Raw genomic sequence first — 20,086 nt, 5'->3', positions numbered from 1 at the left:
CACATAAGAAATAATTAGTTACACTATACTCTGTGCTGCTTAGATAATATCTAGAAAATAAGTCATGTTACATTGGCAAATTAAAGTGAATCCAAATACCTCTATCTGGAACTGGGACTGAAAACTGTGTCCTGTGAGATATGTTTGAAGGAAGTAGGCCTGTTTCACCTAAAGTTAAAAAGACTCTATGGGATCTTGCCAGTTATCTTCAAATACCTAAAGGGGGGAGTTCCCGTCATGGCTCAGCAGAAATGAATCTGACTAGGATACATGAGAACACAAGTTCCATCCCTGGCCTCGCTCAGTGGGTTAAGGATCTGGCGTTGCCGTGAGCTATGGTGTAGATTGCAGACACAGCTCAGATCTGGCATTGCTGTGGCTGTGGTCTAGGCCAGCGGCTACAGCTCCAATTCAACCACTAGCCTGGGAACCTTCGTATGCCATGGGTGTGGCCCTAAAAAGACAAAAAACAAAAATACCTAAAGGGTTGCCTTGTTGTATGGAAGAGATAATAATAATAGCCAGTATTAAACTGAGTATTTACTAGGTCCTAGGTGCCTAATTCATTTAATCATCCTAACACTCCTGTTAATGACATTTTGTCATACCCGTTTTACAGATGAGAAACATGAGGCTTGACAGGTCATGTAACAAGCACTTGGTTTAAGCCTAGTCAAACCTTTCAGACTCTGAAGCCCATGTTCTTAACTACTATGCTTACTATGTGTTATTTGCTAAACCAGACAAATAGGTACCAATGGGTTCAAACTACCATGAAGCAAAATTGACTTGGCATAGCGTAAGAATGATATTCCCAATGAAAGTTTAACTTTCTTATTGTCTAAGCCTGGCCATGACCACTCCTGGAAGTAGGCACTTCCATTCATAGATGTATTTAACCAAAGTTAATTATATAGAAGTTTATTAATATCAGGAAAAAAAGTAATTCCTGACATGGCACAGCAGAAAAGAATCTGACTAGGAACATGAGGTTGCGCATTTGATCCCTAGCCTCACTTAGTGGGTTGAGGATCTGGTATTGCCGTGAGCTGTGGTGTAGGTCAGATATGTGGCTCGGATCTGGTGTTGCTGTGGCTGTGGTGTAGGCCAACAGCTGTAGCTCCATTTAGACTCCTAGGAGCCCAGCCTGGGAACCTCCATATGCTGAGGGTGGGCCCTAAAAAGACCAAAAAAAAAAAAATCAGGAAAAACTAATATTAAAGATATAAAGGGACATGCCATAATGATAGAAAAAAATCAATCCAATAGGAGGGTATAACAATCCTAAATATGTATGTACCTAACCACATAGCTTCAAAATATCTAAAACAAAAACTGACAGACCTAGAGGAGAAATAAACAAATCCTTAATCATATTTGGAGGTTTCAACTTCTCTCTATTATAACTGGTAAAGCACGCACAAAAGATATAGAAGAGTAGAGGGAGTTTCCATTGTGGCTCAGTGGGTTATGATTCCAACTAGTATTCATGAGGATTCAGGTTCAGTCCCTGGCCTCGCTCAGTAAGTTAAGGATGAGGCATTACCAAGAGCTGTGGTGTAGGTCTTAGGTGCAGCTTGGATCCTGCATTGCTGTGTCTGTGGCATAGGCCAGCAGCTATAGCTCTGATTCTACCCCTATCCTGGGAACTTTCATATGCCATGGGTGTGGACCTAAGAAAGAAAGAAATAGAAGAGTAGAACAACACAGCCCTCTTGATCTAATTGACATATATAAAACTTATACTCAACAACTGGAGAATACACATTATCTCCAAATGCATGCTGAACATTTATCGAGACAGTTATCTAGCAAATTTGCTGGAGAAGATACTTCTCATTGAGCATTAAGTTGGACTAGTAGAATTTTAAGATCACTTCCACCTCTAAAATTCCAAAATTTCCTCATATTTCTAAAGAATAACCCCCTCAGTCTAGCTTCCCCATTGTGTGTTGCTGATAATGATGTCTTTTCAGCCACTTCCTGAATACGAAGGAGGCTGTAGAGATGTCTTTAATATTGTATAAATGTAGTATGTGAGCTCCTATCCCTCCTCCAAATCTTGCTGATTCTTTTTAAAAATTTTTTTTACTTTATTTTTTTTAATTGAAGTGTAGTTGATTTACAATGTCGTGTTGGTTTCAGGCATACAACAAAATGACTCATTTATATATACATATATTCTTTTCTAGATTTTTTATTATAAGTTATTAGAAGATATTGAATATAGTTCCCTCTTCTATACGGTATGACCTTGCTGTTTATTTATTTTATATATAAAGTAGATATGTTAATCCCAAATTCCTAGTTTATCCTTACCCCCCCTTTACCCTTTGGCAACTATGCTTTTGTTTTCTATTTCTGTTTTGTAAATAAGTTCATTTGGATCATTGTTTTAGATATCACACATAAACAATATCATATAATTGTTGTCTTTCCCTGATTTAGTTCACTTGGTATGATAATCACTAGGTCCATCCATATTGCTGCAAATGGCATTATTTTATTCTATTTTATGGCTGAGTAATACTCCATTGTGTTTATGTATGTGGTGTGTGTGTATGTGTGTGTGGGGGGGTGTGTGTGCATATATATATGCACACACACACACACACACCCCACACACATACATATATACCATATCTTCTTCATGCAGTCATCTGTCAATGGACATTTAGGTTGCTTCCATGTCTTGATTATTGTAAATGAACATTGGGGTGTATGTATCTTTTTTTTTTTTTTTTGTCTTTTGTCTTTTGTTGTTGTTGTTCTTGTTGTTGTTATTGTTGCTATTTCTTGGGCCGCTCCCGCGGCATATGGAGGTTCCCAGGCTAGGGGTCGAATCGGAGCTGTAGCCACCGGCCTACGCCAGAGCCACAGCAACGCGGGATCCGAGCCGCGTCTGCAACCTACACCACAGCTCACGGCAACGCCGGATCGTTAACCCACTGAGCAAGGCAGGGACCGAACCCGCAACCTCATGGTTCCTAGTTGGATTCGTTAACCACTGCGCCACGACGGGAACTCCTATGTATCTTTTTGAATTAGAGTTTTCATCTTTTCTGGATATATGCCCAGGAATTAATGAAATTGCTGGATCATATGGCAACTCTATTTTTAGTTTTTTGAGCAACCCTCATACTATTTTCTATGGTAGCTGCACCAATTTACATTTCCACCAACAGTGTAAATGGGTTCCTTTTTCTCTACACCCTCTCCAGCATCTGATATTGGTAGACTTTTTGATGATGGCCATTCTGACTAGAGTGAGGTGATATCTCACTGTAGTTTTAATTTGCATTTCTCTAATAGTTAGCACTGTTGAGCATCTTTTCACGTGCTTGTTGGCCATCTGTATGTCTGCTTTGGAAAAAATATCTATTTAGGTCTCCTGCCCACTTTTTGACTAGGTTGTTTTTTGATATTGAGCTGTATGAGCTATTTATATATTTTGGGGATTAATCCCTTTTTGATCATGTTGTTTCTTGCCAATTCTTTTAGTTGAATATCTCTTCCATCTGCTGCCTCACTTATATATTCCAAATCAGAGCCTCAGCCCAATTCCTGATTCCTGGCACTTCTACCTCTGAAATCATCTATCAGCTCAGCAATCAAGACTAGCTCCTTGTCCTGAGCTACCTTGCAGGAGCAGGCAAAGCCGTCCCCCATATCACACTACTCCTATGAATCCATTTATTCTTTTCCATGCCCCTCCAAAACATCAGAGCTTACAGAAATAATCTAAAACATAATAGGATGAAATAATTTATGAGGACATAAAACCAAGGGATAGTAAGTGTAGACAAAATAATATAAATGAGATAGAGTGAGTACTCGTAATGCATGCTTCAGATATTATTAGATTGCTAGCAGTAAACCACAACTGGTTCCAAGGAAACTGGTGAGTCTAACCAGTTCAAGTCCTATACTAGGCTCTTCAGAACTTGATTCTTCTCATCTTCTTCTAGTTCTGGGTACTCCTAAGTCCCCCTAGTAAATATATCCCTCTTCCTATGTATGTTGCTTTTTCCCTAGACTTTTGCAATTACGCAGACTCATTCTCTTATAATGATTCCAATGCAGAATTCAGGATGCTGTACCCATGAAGGGCATGAGTTCAAGTCCCTGCAACCAACTCAGATTCCAGCTGTTTCCTTATTTATTACTAGTTAAATAATAAATTTATTTTATGAATTTTGCCTACCTCATACGGTCCTTGTGTGCTGTTAATGAGATGATGTATATTAAGTGGGTGGAGTCAGGTTTTAGAGCTACTCACCCCTTGCTCCTCCCCAAGTTCCTAAGTGAGCAATACACACAGAGGAATCAGTAGCCAAATGGGAAATGAACTCCACTTTTAAAATTAATAACTGGATGAGCACATCATTTCCGCCTTTCCCCTCTCCCAACTTTAGGGCTTCTCTGGTAATTTGCACTGGAGAACATGACCTAGGCCTCTTGTTTCTAGCTCCCTCCTTTTAACCTAAGAGTCCAGGTTTGCAGATCAGACCATATAAAGTCACTCATCCATCCAGTGTCATAGATAAGAACATATGCCCCACCCACCCAGTCACAAGCCCAAGCTGAATACTGTGATCAGGGAAAATGTGAGAGCTTTTTGAGACAGGCAGGCCAGCAGCATGCTTAAGGGCATGGCAACAAATCTTCGAGAGGAGGCCGCAGCTTATAAACAGTGTTTCAAGGTGAAGTCACCTTGCTCTCCAGTGAACTGTGACCCAGTGAGTGCCTTTGTAACTAATCAAATTAGCAACTCATAACACACAGACACACAAGGGAGGGTCTCAAGGGGCAAAAATTGTGGAGGGATCATGAATATTCCTTCCACCTCTGCAATATGTAAAGCACAGGGCATAAAGTCAGCACCTGGAAAACACTTAATAAATCATACATAATTGTTATTTTCTACATGACCATTATTATTCAATATAAAATCACTTTTCACAGTTTGTGACAGTTTAAATACTCTTGCCAACAATTTAAGAAAAAAACTTTCATTACATCTGTCCCATATATACATCTTTACTTCAAAGATTGTATTGAAATTCTTAAAGAAGTATTTCCTACCTAATGAAAGCTAGTGTCATACCCTCCTCACCAAAAATCAACAGGTTACTTTACACACTCTCTGGTATCTGCATATGTGGTTTATAGTCATTTATTTCTAGCTATTATTGAAGATATTTGGACAATTTGTCCTTGTGTCTGCCTGTGACTCTCAATGTCACTTGTATCTGTTTTTTTTTATTTTTTTATTTTTGTTGTTGTTGTTGTTGTTATTGTTGTTGTTGTTGCTATTTCTTGGGCCGCTCCCGCGGCATATGGAGGTTCCCAGGCTAGGGGTTGAATCGGAGCTGTAGCCACCGGCCTACGCCAGAGCCACAGCAACGCGGGATCCGAGCCGTGTCTGCAACCTACACCACAGCTCACGGCAACGCCGGATCGTTAACCCACTGAGCAAGGGCAGGGACCGAACCCGCAACCTCATGGTTCCTAGTCGGATTCGTTAACCACTGCGCCACGACGGGAACTCCCCTGTATCTGTTTTAGATATCAGTTTTCTAGAAGACAGGGAGGCATATTTGATCGATTTATTCAATACATATTGCACAGAAATGTGTGTGTGTGAAAGAGGAGAAAAAAGAGGAGGAGGAGGGGAAGAATGAGAAGAGGAAGAGGAGGAAGAAGAGGAAGAAGTAGTAGTAGAGAAGAGGGGGAGGGGAAAGGGAGAAGGAGGTAACTAATAAATATACCCAATTCTTGACTATTTACAGACAGATTGTAGATCTTTTTTTCCCCTCCTAATCTCAAAAGGACAAAGGAAAGGGGGAAGTGGAAAGAAAATATTCTCCTGGAGATGTTAGAAAAAGTATTAGATAAAATGAGATATGGGGGTTATGTAGCGACTTTATCTACCCATTCTCTCTTTTCTCCAATCCTCTATTGTGAGATAATTTGCAATAATATGGGAAGCCACAGAATGTGGCAGTATAAAGCACCACTGAGTTTTGAATCAGTCTTCATTGTGTGTGTACATTGGCTCCACAAGTTAATAGACCTGTGCCTCTGAAATCCTTGATCTCTCTAGCCTCATTTACCTCCAGCAAAAATCGGGAATTTCAACAATGCTATTTTGTTGTATAGTAAGAATTAAATCCTTTGATGTATGTAAAATAGTGTGATATCTAGGACAGAGGAAATACTTAAAAATTAAAGCCATTATTACTTAATATTGATAATGATGATTTTATTTCATATGGCATTGTCGACTAAAAAAAACAACAACCTGAAAGTTGAGAGTTAAGTTTTATTTGGGGTGAAATTAGGACTTAAGCCTGGGAACAGCATCTCAGGGAGCCCCAAGAAGCCACTCTGAGAAGGCAAGGGTGGAAGCTAGGATATTTGAGTTTTTGCAACAATGGGGAGGTAGTAGGAACAAAAGATTTATAGATAACCAGATTTACAGAAGATTTACAGAAAACCATTTCTATGGAAAGACAAAAAGGTCTGGGCTTACAGGAATCACTCCTTTGATATGCTTTCCTGAGTTCCTTCAGGGCTCATTGGCCCACCCTTGGGAGTGGCTGTTCTCACATGTGACCATGACAGCTTTTGCTTTGCCCACTAACTACAGCCCAGGATAGCTCTAAAATACTGCCCCAAAGAGGAAAGGGGGAATATCAGATATAAGTCATAAAGGTGAAGGGGGAGGTGGATGCAGCCATGCACACATTTTACAGAAATTTTCTGCTGGTCTCATGAAGGTTACTACTACTCATAGACATTGACGGATTTTAGTGTTTTTCTAGGTATAAGGAGTTGCAAGAATTGGGCTCATAAAATCTTCTCCTGAAAATATCTAACTATCTGAAAGCCCATTCTTCCATTTGGTGCTGCAGGTCGCAGCTGCAGTGGCTGGCTCATGTTTTACTCCATGTAGAAGTTGATGCCAAGTGCCAAACTTCAGTTCACAGCATTGAGTACAGAAATCTACAGGAATCGGAAAAAAGAGACTTATTATTTTTTTCTTCTTTTGTTTAGCTTCCTACAAGAAAATAAAGACTCGCAACCTCAAGGTCCCAGGAACAGATGAGATAGAGCTCACATGCCAGGGTGAAGGTTATCCCCTGGCAGAAGTGTCCTGGCCGAACATCAGCGTTCCTGCCAACACCAGCTATACCAAGACATCTGAAGGCCTCTACCAGGTCACTAGTGTTCTGCGCCTAAAGCCACACCCTGGTAGAAATTTCAGCTGTGTGTTCTGGAATGCCAACATGAAGGAATTTACTTTAGCCATCATCGTCCCAGGTAAGAACTGCCCACCTTTCCTAGCTCTACCAAGCAGGGTTCAGGCTAGAAATGGATGGCGCATTCATAATGAGTCATCTGAGGAAGGTGTAATAAAGGGACTGTTTATGAAGATGTGATCAGCATTTACAGAAACTGCTAAAGGGAGTGCAGGACAGCTGAGGCTTCAAAAGTGGGGAAACAATTACTACTCTTGGAGAGGTTATTGGAACCTGGAGAAGGGAACTGTAGGGAAGGCACTTGACAGGAGCTGTGGCCTCCAGTCCAGGGATGCTGCTCCTGCATCAACTCCAAAGGGAAGAAGCTGATGAATGGGTCCCCCAACCTCACTCTCCTCTCACCCTCCAGTCTCCTGCTGGTGCTTCCCACTGGCTGAACCCAGTTGAAAGTCAGAGAATAAGAAGTCCACTGACACATCATAAAATCAACTTCTCAGAGCTCAGAACTGAGTGTTGGAGTGTAGAGAATGGAGCCAAAGAGGAAAGGGAAAATATCCATCACAAAGGCTACTCACTGTGTTTTGACACAATGTCCTGAGTCAGCAGGATGAATATTACTTTGCTGGCTTTGGTGCTAGCCAAAGGGTTATAGGGTTTTCCAGGGAAACTGGCCTCTTAAAAAGAAGTCTTTCAGAGCTTTTGCTGGCTATGCTGAATCCCATACTTTAGAACCTCATATACCAGCATATTTCAGTTTGTGGAGTCTGACAATGTTTTACCTGCCAGGAACATTCATTTACTAAGTATGAACCACTAACATGCAGTATCATAACCATTTCATAAGAGACAGGTCATTTTATTACCAGAGGCAAAAAGTTTCCTATTGTTCTACAAACGTCATGCGCTTAAAACAACAAATTTATTGGCTCACACTTGTGGAGGTCAGAAGAGCCTGAATTCTTGGGGATGAGAAGTAAAAATTCCACAAGCGGGTCACTGGTAGTGATGAGGAGAGAAACCAACCTTCAGCACTGGGGGAGCCCTGGCATAGAAGCAGCACATTGTTGAGGCCAGACTGTCAGGGGAAAGTGAGTTAGAATCTGCAGAGAACCATCCATCATTAGCCACATTCAGCCATGGGGCATCAGAGATACCTGCTCTACTGCAAATTAAATTTTATCATGGGCTAGCCCTAACCCACAGACCAGACTGGGAAGTTTGAAGAGACTCAGTACCCATCTCATCATTAATTTCCTAGAATTTCTTTTTATCAAAAAAATCTTTCCTGATACTGTTTTCAGATGCAGCCAGCTCCACTGTTATCTCCAAACCCCAAATTCCCCCACTTCCTCACCTATCCATACTTCTCTACGCAATTCCAACAGTAAAGTTATCCCAGTTTCATTCTAACTAAATTATTATGATAAAGTGAAGACGTAAAAGAGAGAAGTGATGCTAAAGACCTTGATAGAAATGAAGACATTAGAAACACACCATTTTTAGGGTCAACTTTGAGTGAGAATAGTGAATTAGGCAAGCTGACCTTTCACCATTCTCTACCTCTCTTTTTATCATAGCTAAGACCACCAGACTGGTCACTTAATAAAAACTGAGTTACAACTGGAGGTCCTACTGCAGTGCAGTGGGTTAAGAATCCAACTGCAGAGGCTTGGGTCTCTGTGGAGGCATAGGTTCAATCCCTGTACAATGCAGTGGTTAAAGGATCTGTCATTGTCCATGCTGCAGCTTTGACATAGTTGCAGCTGCAGCTCATATTCAAACCCTGGCCTGGGAACTTCCATATGCCATGGGTGCAGCCATTAAAAAAAACAAAAACAAAAACTGAGTTATAACAAATTTGTATAAGAGCTTTAGAGGCTTAAATATTAATCCCTGAGAAATTCATTTTTTTCCAAGAATTATTTAGTGAACTCTTCTTTGTTATATGGGATTTTCTGCCTAGTTAATTACTGACTGATACTTGGGATGAAATGCAGTTTTTCAAAATGACATTTATATAAGAATCTTCCCTGGGAAACAGAGGCCTGAATAAGATGAATTTGGAAATAACTTGAATCTACCTGTTGCATCACTGATTACATCAGTGGTTTTTTTCTTCATAGTAGAAAAGTGCAGGGGCAGACTGACCCCTCCTCTGGAAGCCTTGAGACAGTGAGAGGTTAAGAATGAAGTAAGCTGGGCCTTCTGTCAATGGGAGCCAGCAGAGCTGAAGGAATAGTCTGCAATCATGGGAGGCACCTGTGGGGTCTGCAGCAGAGCTTGGGAGCTCCTAGGTTATTGCTCACGAATGCCATTGGCAGGGAGGTGGAGGAATATTTGTGCAGTTAGAGATTCTCAACCTAGTTTTACCCACGCTTCCCATCTTTATATTCATCATATCCCTGACATGGATCTCTTCCTCACCCTGTACTCTCTAAACCTGCTCTCCCATCACCATGTTGTCTCTGCTCAGGAGTTTCTTCCACATAAAGTATCATTATTCACCTTCTTCATTAGCTCTCCAGGGCAGCTCAGGTAACCCCAGGGTTCAAGGAATCTTTTCCTTATCTCTCTTCCTAAGACTAAGTACCTGCACTGTTTGTTTGCCTGCGACTCTGTCGTTCCACTTTCATTGCTATTTTACTTTCCATGTATTTTAATTATTCACATAAGTCTTCTCTATGTCCAAATTCAAGCAAAATCTGAGTGCCCATGATGAGTGCTCAACAAATATGAGATTAATGGTCTGGAGACTTAGTCTTTGATGATTCCAGTCCCAACATCCCAGCTGCCAGTCCATGTGGACCGCCAGATCAGAGCAGTTAAATGATTCCCTAGTTTGTGGTACAAGTACCAGCAACAGAATAACCACAGTCACACATCCTTTCACGAGCTCTTGCTTCTGTTTCTCAAAGGCATTTTTAAGTTGTCTTATGACTGTCCCCTTTCTACTCATTCTCATAAGTTGAGCTGCTTGCTCATGGCTGACTTCTGTGACCCACAAAATGCTTTTACAGAAGTCAATGAACAAAACAAATACAATAGTGAGAGACTAGGGGTGGGAGGTGCTCCAGTGGCTTTAGAATAAATGACTGAACATGCTAATTTTCAATCAATAAATTAAAGAGCAATAAGACCATTTCCTTTTGGAGCAAGGTTTCTTCTGCTCAGCCAGTGTTGCATTTTCATTAGGAAATGTAATGGGACTATAATATAGAAAATTACTGTAATAAGATCCTTGTAGGACTGGCAGAGAAGTCCTGCTAGAAGACTTGGTGGTGACTCTTTGGCAGTGGTCAAGAGCATAGACTTGGAAGTCAGATGGACTTGAATTTCAAATCTTCTCTCTGCTACCTACTAGCTTTGAGAGCATGAACAGGACTGAGCCACCCTAAAACTCAATCTCTCATTTGTAGAATGCAAAAGGTAAATAATTAGATACCTGATAGGGTTATTGTGAGGAGTAAATGAAATTTATAAAGTCCTCAGCATTCAGACAGGATGGAAATAGGGGGAAAAAATAAGGCATTTTAACAAGCGGCATGGCTTCCTTGTGAGTGCATGGGGCTGCAGATAAGGATAAATCCAATATTTTTCCCACTGCATCATCATATCATTGTTAAGTAGCATGTAATTATTATGAAACTATTTAGGAGAATATATATTAGGATATAAGCTAAGAGACCTCAAAATACAGTGACTCAAGACAGAAGTGTATTTCTCAATCATGTCACATTCAGAGATAGAAGGTAGTTCAGAGCAGGTAAGATGCTATATTCTATAAAGTCATTTAGTAATCCATCCTGTTGTTCTGTCTTTCTCTAGGATGTTATCCCTATTGAATTGTCAAAGCTGAGTCACTGCCACATTCATGTTTCAGCCCTCAAAAAGAGACACATCAGTGTTTGAAGGTCAAGATTCAAAGGATCCATTCTCTAGGCCTGAACTTAGTTCTCATAGCTGGCCACACCTAACTGCAGGGGAAGCTTAGAAATGTAGTCTCAGAGAAGCCATGTGTCTGTCTACCTAACACCTAGCTGATAGTAGGGAAGAAATGGAGAATGGATATAAGGGATAAGCAGTCATCTGTCACAAGGTAACTAATAACAAGGAAGATTGGGTGAGTTGGGCTAGATAGACAGATGGTCAATTCAGCCCAAGAAAACCTTATTGACACCTTTCATATATCTGGTGCTTGGATTTATAGGGGATTAGGAGACGACTTAGAGAAGGTCTTTGCATTTCGAATACTTACAGTCTAAGCAAATTGATGTCCTGTTCAGTGTTAGAAAGTCTTCAGGAAAAGTAGAGCTTCTGTGTGTGGAAGGACTATGAAGAAACCTCCACAGGACCAAGGTTTGCATAAAGGCACTGAGGTCGAGACCTCTCCTGTTGTAGGGAAAGTGAAGATCCCAGGACTCCTTGACTTAAATGTGCTACATGCAGCAAGTACTTCATAAGTACTTCCTAGAAGATTGTAATTAATATGGGTTCTGTATGGTAAGGGATGTTAACTAGACTTATTGTGGTGATCATTCACAATTTACATAAATATCTAATCATTATGTTGTATACCTGAAACTGATATAATTGTATATGTCAATTGTACCTCAAAAAATTTAAATATGGATTATCCAGTGTGTGGATGAACCAGACTTGTTAATGCTTTTCTTTCTTAATGTTCATCACAATTGGATGGATAGTGACAAATACCTGTGGATCCTGAGCTTTGGGTCAGGCAGACCTAGGTTGGCAATCCTGGCTTTGCCACTTACTCAGCAGTGATGACCTTAGATATATAACTTAGCATCTTGAAGCCTTTCTTTCTCAACTTTAAAACAAGGGCCTCAGATTAAATCTAATCCCTTCTCAGCTAAAACTGTCTATGATTCTCAGACAGCACTATTATGGGGAAGGGAGAGAACAGCTGGCAGGACTAAGCCTTTCCTCATGAGCAGTTTTGCCAGGTTCTTCCTGGACCAGGATTTTATGTTTATTGTCTAGGAGCTACTCCATGAGGCAAAATTAAGTCTTTTGGAAAGGGCAAAATTTACCCTGGGTACCCTTCCATCTCCCTAAGTTGAACCCCCTCCTGCCCTGCCCTTTGTCAGTCTGGGGCCCTCATTCTAACCAGAGCTCCCCTTCACAAGGCTTTCCCCAACCTCCAGAATTGCTCTTCTCATCCACCTCTCTGCTAAATTCATCTTTTTCTCATTTCAGACCTTAATTAGCTGAGACAGGAAAAGGGTTAGTTGTAGAAATTCACACGGAGTTACAGTATTCTGTTTTTTCAAAAGGATTTTGTTAATCCTGGAAATTGAATGTCTGATGGTAAAGATTCTAAACACTGTGAGTGTGGAGTTCCTGGTGGGGCCCAGCAAGTTAAGAACCCAGCTAGTATCCATGAGAACGCAGGTTTGATCCCTGTCCTGGCTCAGTGGGTTAAGGATCTGGCATTGCCGTAAGCTGTCATGTAGGTCGCAGAGGCAACTCTGATTTGATCCCTAGCCTGGGAACTTCCATATACCACAAATGTAGCAAAAATAATAATAATAAAATAAAGAAATAAACTATGAGTGCTTGACAAAGGAAGGTGGAGACATATAGGGCTGAAGGACTATACTACTGGAAAGAGAGATGGTGATGCTAGGTAGGTAGGTAGGAAGGAAGGAAGAAAGGTAGGTAGGTAGAGAGAGAGAGAAATGACATGGTAGGTATATCAGAATAAGAAGCATGTAATCGAATCCAGCAGCTTAGATTGTATCTTGGCTGTGTCACTTACTGTATAACTTTGGCAAAGTGACCTAGGTCCCTGTGCCTCACTTTCTTCATCAGTAAAATGAGGGTCATAGTAGAGCCTGCCTCATAGGGTAGTTGTGCAGATAAAGAAGCTATTATAGCATTCATAGAATAGTATGTGGCATGGAGTAATTGCTCAGTACAAATTCGCCATGTTGGTTATAAGCCATTCATTTGGTCAATTTATTGATTTACCTCTAAGCTACCATGTAATGGGATTCTGGTGCTTTTCTTCCCACCAGGTGATATGGAAACCCACAAGACCCCTGCATCTTCACTGCTCCGTGTTTTCATCCCCTCCTTCATCATTGCTTTAATGTTCATAGCCACAATGATACTCCTAAGAAAACAGCTCTGCCAGAAGTTTTATCCTGGAAAAGGTAAATGAGTCTTATTCACAGTTACCAAGTGCACTGGGTGTCTGCAGTGTGAGGCTCTGCTTGGCCCCACTGGCCTATAGCGTTCCAGCTTCAAGCTAAATCCACTTGTGGCTTATGAATTGTTTTGGGGTTTTTTTCTGTTGGTTTTTCCCCAGAAGAAAATGGGTCTGGTCTTCAGTGAACTGGAATCTTTACACTGAATATTTTTAAAGGAATGTTTTGTTCCTGTGACCGAAATGGTTTGCTTCATTCTTTGACACAAATGTCATTAGCTTCGTGAGATCACTTATTTTGGCGATGTAGTCGGCTATGTGGTCAGAATTCACTTGTGAGAGTATGCCAGCGTCCTTTATGAGGATTCCTTTAGTTCTCATTCCTCCTTTCCCCATCCTGGATCTGAGCTGGGCTGGGCCCGCTCCCTCCCTCCTTGCCCCAGGAATCTGAATCTTCTGACTGGTTAAGGAAAGGAAAAAAGTGTGAGGCCATTTGGGGGTGGGGAAGGCACCTAATTGGTAGTGGGTGCCCTGAGGATTTTTAGCGGTTCCCCTGGAGTCCCTTCTCAGCCTGTCATATTCTTGTCAACCCATTCCTCTTCTATTCTGCCAGCTGGGACACAGCACACCTGAAGCCTCTGAGCCTAGGCCAATATCTACAGACCTATCTGGTGCTTTCCTAACTGTCCTTTTGTCAGCACCCAGTGAGCTCCTCCCAAGATCTATACACAGCCTATAGGAAAGGAAATAACATCTAGGAATAATTCACTAGGAATCTGGAGTGGTCACTATTTGAGGGTTGGGAGGGTGGCTTTTAGGTGATTGTTATCCTACATTCAAAGCCTAACTTCTGTATTCCCATCTGCCATGAAATATTGTCATACTCTATTTGTCCTTTGACGTATGTGTGCTTTATCTTGGGTACTGACACAAAACCCTCTACTGTGGAATCCAAGATCCAAGAACTACTGTCAAAAGAAAGGAGGGGGGGGCGGGAGAGGAAGGAAGAAGGGAGAGAGAAAAGGAGGGAAAAGACGATGGAGGGAGAGGAGGGCAGGAGGGAGAGGAAGAAAGAGAGATTTTAGAAGTTGAGGGGAAGGGCTCTTCACCATAAAGGAGGAATTACAGGGTTTTGCCCAAGAGAACTTTGACCAAATAGAATCACTTCTGCAAAGCTGTGATTTCAGAAAGTCACAGCAGATGCAGCTCATCAGAGCCCTATCTTCTGTATTCTTTTGTTACCTCCCCCACACGTATCTCTCAGAAAGAACTTTATAACCAAGGTTCCAGGCCTGCAGCCTGAGAACCCGTTAGTACCTTTACAAATGAGCAGCAGAGTCTGCTGTTCCTATTTGCTTTGGGAAAATGAAATGGGCTCACATTTCCTAAAGATAGAGCAGAAAGGAGTTCCCATCATGGCGCAGCAGAAACGAATCTGACCAGGAACCATGAGGTTGCGGGTTTGATCCCTGGCCTCGCTCAGTGGGTTAAGGATCCAGCGTTGCCGTGAGCTGTGGTGTAGGTTGCAGATGCTGCTCAGATCTGACATTGCTGTGGCTGGCTGTGGCGTAGGCCAGCAGCTGTAGCTCCGATTAGACCCCTAGCCTGGGAACCTCCATATGCCTCTGGTGTGGCCCTCAAAAAAAAAAAAAAAAAAAAAAAAAAAAGAGCAGAAGAAAGAAATCCTCCCCTCATCCTAATCTTAAGAGTATGTGAAGATATCGGTAGCTCCAAGCTGGATGCAATTTTCACACAACTTGAATGGGAGAGACTTATTACTAATATGAGTTAATTAAATAGATGTGCAAATGACTCATCAGTTTTTGATGAACCAGAGTGAAATCATCATTGCTTATATAATAATCCCTCTCTCTAATTCTCGTGCTTTGGAATCTGCTTTCTTACAACGGAGTACGCAATACCTGTGTGGAAATGCATCTGCCATGCACGCAAACACACGTATCACAGAAAAAGGTTGAGAATTGCTGCAACAGTAAAAAAAAAAAAAAGCTTTAAACCAGCATCATAAGCCCAGGTCTGGACGTGGTGCTGTTACATATTGGCTCTTTGGTCTTGCACAAATCACCCAACTTCTTTGAGGTGGTTTTTCCATCTGTAAAATGGGAAGTAATGTGAGAATAACACTTTGCAGCTTATTGATCCCCCTTCACTGCCACTGTGTGGAATAGAGGAGAGTTCTCCTGCCTTATCTCCCTGAGTCCACTCCTGCCTGATATGGTCTCTCTTCCCTTTTAGCTAGAACAGGCATTTACATTCTCCAACCTATCATGTCTTCTCTGCTCACACCTCTTCCAGGGCTTCTCATTACTCACTGGGTGAAGTCCTAACAAGCCCCGGGTGGTATGACTCACAGCTGCAGCTTTATACTATAGCACCATTACCCTTGTTCTCCAAGCCCTAGCCGTACAGAATTTTCTCGTCCTCAGAGGCAGCTCATTCTTTGAATTCTGAATTTTCACGTATAATATTCACTCTTTTAAAAATGTGTTCTTGGAGTTTCCGTTGTGGCGCAGTGGAAACAAATCTGACTAGGTACCACGAGGTTGCAGGTTCAATCCCTGGCCTTGCTCAGTGGATTAAGGATGTGGTCTTGCCATGAGCTGTGGTGTAAGTCGCAAATGTGGCTTGGATCCCGCATTGCTGTGGCTCTGGCATAGGCTGGCAGCTGTTACTCTGATTCAACCCCTAGCTTGGGAACCTACATAGGACACTAGTGTGGCCCTAAGGAGAAAAAAAAATAGTGTTCTTTGCTTTCTTCACCTGAGTTTGAGTCATCCTTTAACTCTTAGCTAAGCTGTCACTTAAGCCTCTCCTGACTCTACTCCCTCACCACACCCATTACATTAAATCCCCTTGTCAGATATTTCCATAGCACCTACTTCTCTTTTCAATATACTCAGCAAACATTGCATATCTTAGGACCTGTTTTAATAGCTTGAGATATAGATTAAATTTTATTCCTTTTAATTTTCCAATGCCTCAAGCACCCACATGCCTATCTGAGAAGTCCAGAGTCTCTCTCTCACAACATATACTTCCCCCCTCCCACAAACTATCCATAGGCTTACTTAGCCCACAAGTCCCATGCTGCTTCCAAACAAGCAGGAAGTCTACTGGGGAGCTAAGTCAATTCACCAGAGTGCCCTGGTTTTGAGTGGCTGCTAGTTCTACTGCCAAGCAACATTTCTGTTCCCTGAGTATCTTCATCACTATGCGGCACCCATACCAGTCCAGATCCTTACATAGACCAGAGTGGTACAAGATGACAACTCTTTTGGCTTCCCTCACATGTTCTGCTATTGATCCTAAAGGAAAACACTCATGTGCTCGTGAGGCAGAAGGGACTTCTTGCCTTAACCACAACTTGCCCAGCCAGCCTTTTCTGCACTAGGCCTTCATATTGAGCCTGGGACATCAGTCCTAAGTTCCTTCTCTTGAGTTCCTCTTGAGGATATTGCTGTCCTGAACTTCTGTCTATCAGAGAGCCAAGTAAACAGGTCTGCCCAGAGGGCTCTTTGGCCCTTAAACAGATTTACCCACTTATGTCTCAGCAACCAACTCTGCACACTGATGTGTATAGGAAAGCTGTTGTCAGTCCATAAAATGTTATTTTTACCACTTCCATTTAAGAGGAACCATTCAAAAGTTTAGGGTTCCTGGAGTTTAGAGTTCCTAATCCAACTAGGAACCATGAGGTTGTGAGTTAGATCCCTGGCCTTGCTCAGTGGGTTGAGGATCCAATGTTGCCATGAGCTGTGGTGTAGGTCGCAGACTCGGCTCGGATGCCATGTTGCTGTGGCTCTAGTGTAGGCCGGCGGCTACAGCTCCAATTAGACCCCTAGCCTGGGAACCTCCATATGCCATGGGAGTGGCCCAAGAAATGGCAAAAAAGACAAAAAAAAAAAAAAAAGTTTAGGGTTCCTGGGGGACTTGCTGGATTCCAGAGAAAAAGTTGGCAACTTCTACTACAAAAATAGTATCAAGTTCTGCTTCATCTTCTAATCTTTAATTTTCATGAATTCAGGGACTTTGGGGTTTTGGGGTTTTTTTTTTTATTCATCAATGTATATCCAGTGTCCAAAACATTACCTGGCATATACAGATGTTCAAAAAAATTTTAGATGTTGAACCTCCTACACGCAGGTGCACATGCTAACCGGCTTTGTACAATGTAGCCATTTCTGGTTATTTAAATTTAAATTAAATAAAAGTTCAGATTGTTCACATTTTAAGTATGTATATATATATATACACACACACACACACACACACACACACACACATACATATATATATACACACACACATATACATATATATATATTCTGGCCTTTTCTAGGGCCACACCCATGGCACATGGAGGTTCCCAGGCTAGGGGTCTAATCAGAGCTGTAGCCACCGTCCTACGCCAGAGACACAGCAACATGGCATCCGAGCCGAGTCTGCGACCTACACCACAGCTCACGGCAATACTGGATCCTCAACCCACTGAGCAAGGCCAGGGATCTAACCCACAACCTCATGGTTCTTAGTCAAATTCATTAACCACTGAGCCACAACAGGAACTCCTTAAGTGTTCATATATTATCAGTGTTCAATAGCCATATGGGGCTAGTAGCTACCATAATGGGATAGAGCAGTATTTCCTTCTTTATATCTATTAGGTACAATATTTTCATCTTTGCAGAAAGTTCTCTTGAGCATCACTGTGCTAGACACTTCACAAAATTCTTTTCAGTTAATTTCACAAAAACTTGTTGAGGAAATAAGTAGTATCTATTTTACAGATGAAGAAACTAAAGTTCAGAAAATATTTCTGGGGTTTCAACACAGGTCTGATTCCAAAACTTGAGGTCTTTTTTTTGCAAAAGTGATGAATAAAAATTGGCTCAATCTGAATAGCATCATCTTTGAGCAATGGAAGGAGAGAATCTCAACCCAAAAGAATTGAGTGATTTGTTCATTGACTTGCTGGGCCAATGACAAAGGCTAGAATGAAATCCATTAGGAGTTGCCAGCTATAGAGAGCAGAACAGGTTTTCAGATCTTAGGAACAGTATTTTTCAAACTGTCTATGGTAAAGAACCAGGGTTTTTTTTTAAATTTCTAATATGCCAGGATTTGTGCTTTTGTAATGCACACTAAAATGAATTACTAAAAAGCGAAATGGAAAAAACACATTAAATGATAAGCCCAATTTCAATTGGATTCAATAAATATGATATTTCAATAAATATGATCAGTAAAGGCCCTAACATAGTAAAAGAATTACTATAAAAGTTTCTAAATGTTTACGCTCAATTGCTATACTTACTGTGGACTGCTAACAAACAGTTCACCTACCAGTACCTGCCTTTGAGTGGCACTACCCTAAAAGACTGAGCCAGATCTTTGTAGAGATTTAAACCAAAGGCCAAATACACTGGCTTATGTGTGCATAAGAACCACAGAAAATGGCAGCACTGACCTCAGGCATTAGAGGCCTTCAGTGAAATTCTTAACATTCAAGGGCAATGCCACTGGGCTTCTTTCATATACAAGCACTCTTGAAGGAGACTGCAATGCTGAATAGAAACTCTTAAAGTTCATGCCAAGGTCAGCATGTTTATGAGGGAGTTACTAAAAATCTGGCGTGCAGAGCAAAAGCAGAATTAGGATTGGACTGAGGTTAGTAACCCAAGCAACTGCAACACATGAGGATCAAGCTGGAAAAAGTCAATTTGGGATAGAACATGTGAAATCAGGGGTTGAAAAAGAGATGAAACCAGGGAAACAGTGGTGAGCAGCATCATATCATGTGAATTTATGCTTCTGCCCCCTGAGTTGCTTTGAACTAGTATCAGTCATTTACTCCTTAGTGCAAATTAATTGATCAGATCTTCTGCTCTGTGTAGGGAAGGCAGGAAGGAAGTGGCATTTAAGGCTAAAGCAGAACAGGGAGAGAGAATTTTGGTGACATTTCCTGGGCTTAATGCCCAAATTAGCAGTCCTTCAGCCTTTGAGCACCTGAGGGCCATGGACAGACAACCAACAGACTGGGAAGTGGGGGGCCTTCTTTTATCACAATTGTCTCCTAAGGGTAGGGTTTTACATTGTATTCAGCCTAAGGTCTCAAGCCACAGTGGATATTTGGACTACTATATGTGGATTTATTTGGATTTACTTTTTGTTCTGCCATTATTTAGCTCATGAACAGAACACTTTTCTCATTAATCTTAACCCATCTCTGTATCTTTTCTTTTTCAGATACAGCAAAGAGATCTGTCATTACAGTAAGGAGGGAAGTGAACAGAGCTGTGAGTAATCATGATTTTACTTCTCTTTTTCACCTCTTTTTTCTTCCCAGCTTAAATTAAGGAATAACCTCTATTCCATTAATGCATCAAGGGCAACTGAATAGCTTAGGCCTGTGCAGAATATTCCTGTTAAGTGGCATTTTAGCTAGTTTTTCTTGCAACTTTGTGTTGTTCCATACCATTCTTGGAGAGCAAAGATGGTATCTGCTCTATAGCCAAAGAACAAATATGTAGCTTTAGTCTGTCTTTATTCCTAAACACTCCTAGAAAATACTACACAGGATATCTGGGCTCACATACTTAGAAACATGGTTAAATTTAACAGCAAGGGG

General features: G+C 41.4%; 1 protein-coding gene across 1 annotated transcript in view; it reads left to right on the top strand.

The window, feature by feature from the left end:
• PDCD1LG2 (programmed cell death 1 ligand 2) overlaps window positions 1–19,754 on the top strand; it is a gene marked incomplete at its 3' end in the record, with an annotated part of 35,906 nt that extends 16,152 nt beyond the window's left edge. Inside the window, 3 exon segments of the mRNA NM_001025220.1 lie at window positions 7,060–7,326; window positions 13,307–13,444; window positions 19,705–19,754. Coding sequence (NP_001020391.1) covers window positions 7,060–7,326; window positions 13,307–13,444; window positions 19,705–19,754 — 455 coding nt within the window.

The sequence above is a fragment of the Sus scrofa genome, chromosome 1, assembly GCF_000003025.6.
Source record: "Sus scrofa isolate TJ Tabasco breed Duroc chromosome 1, Sscrofa11.1, whole genome shotgun sequence".
Lineage (NCBI taxonomy): Eukaryota > Metazoa > Chordata > Mammalia > Artiodactyla > Suidae > Sus > Sus scrofa.
Note: the sequence above shows the minus strand (reverse complement) of the source record. Positions and strands in the feature narration are given on the sequence as shown.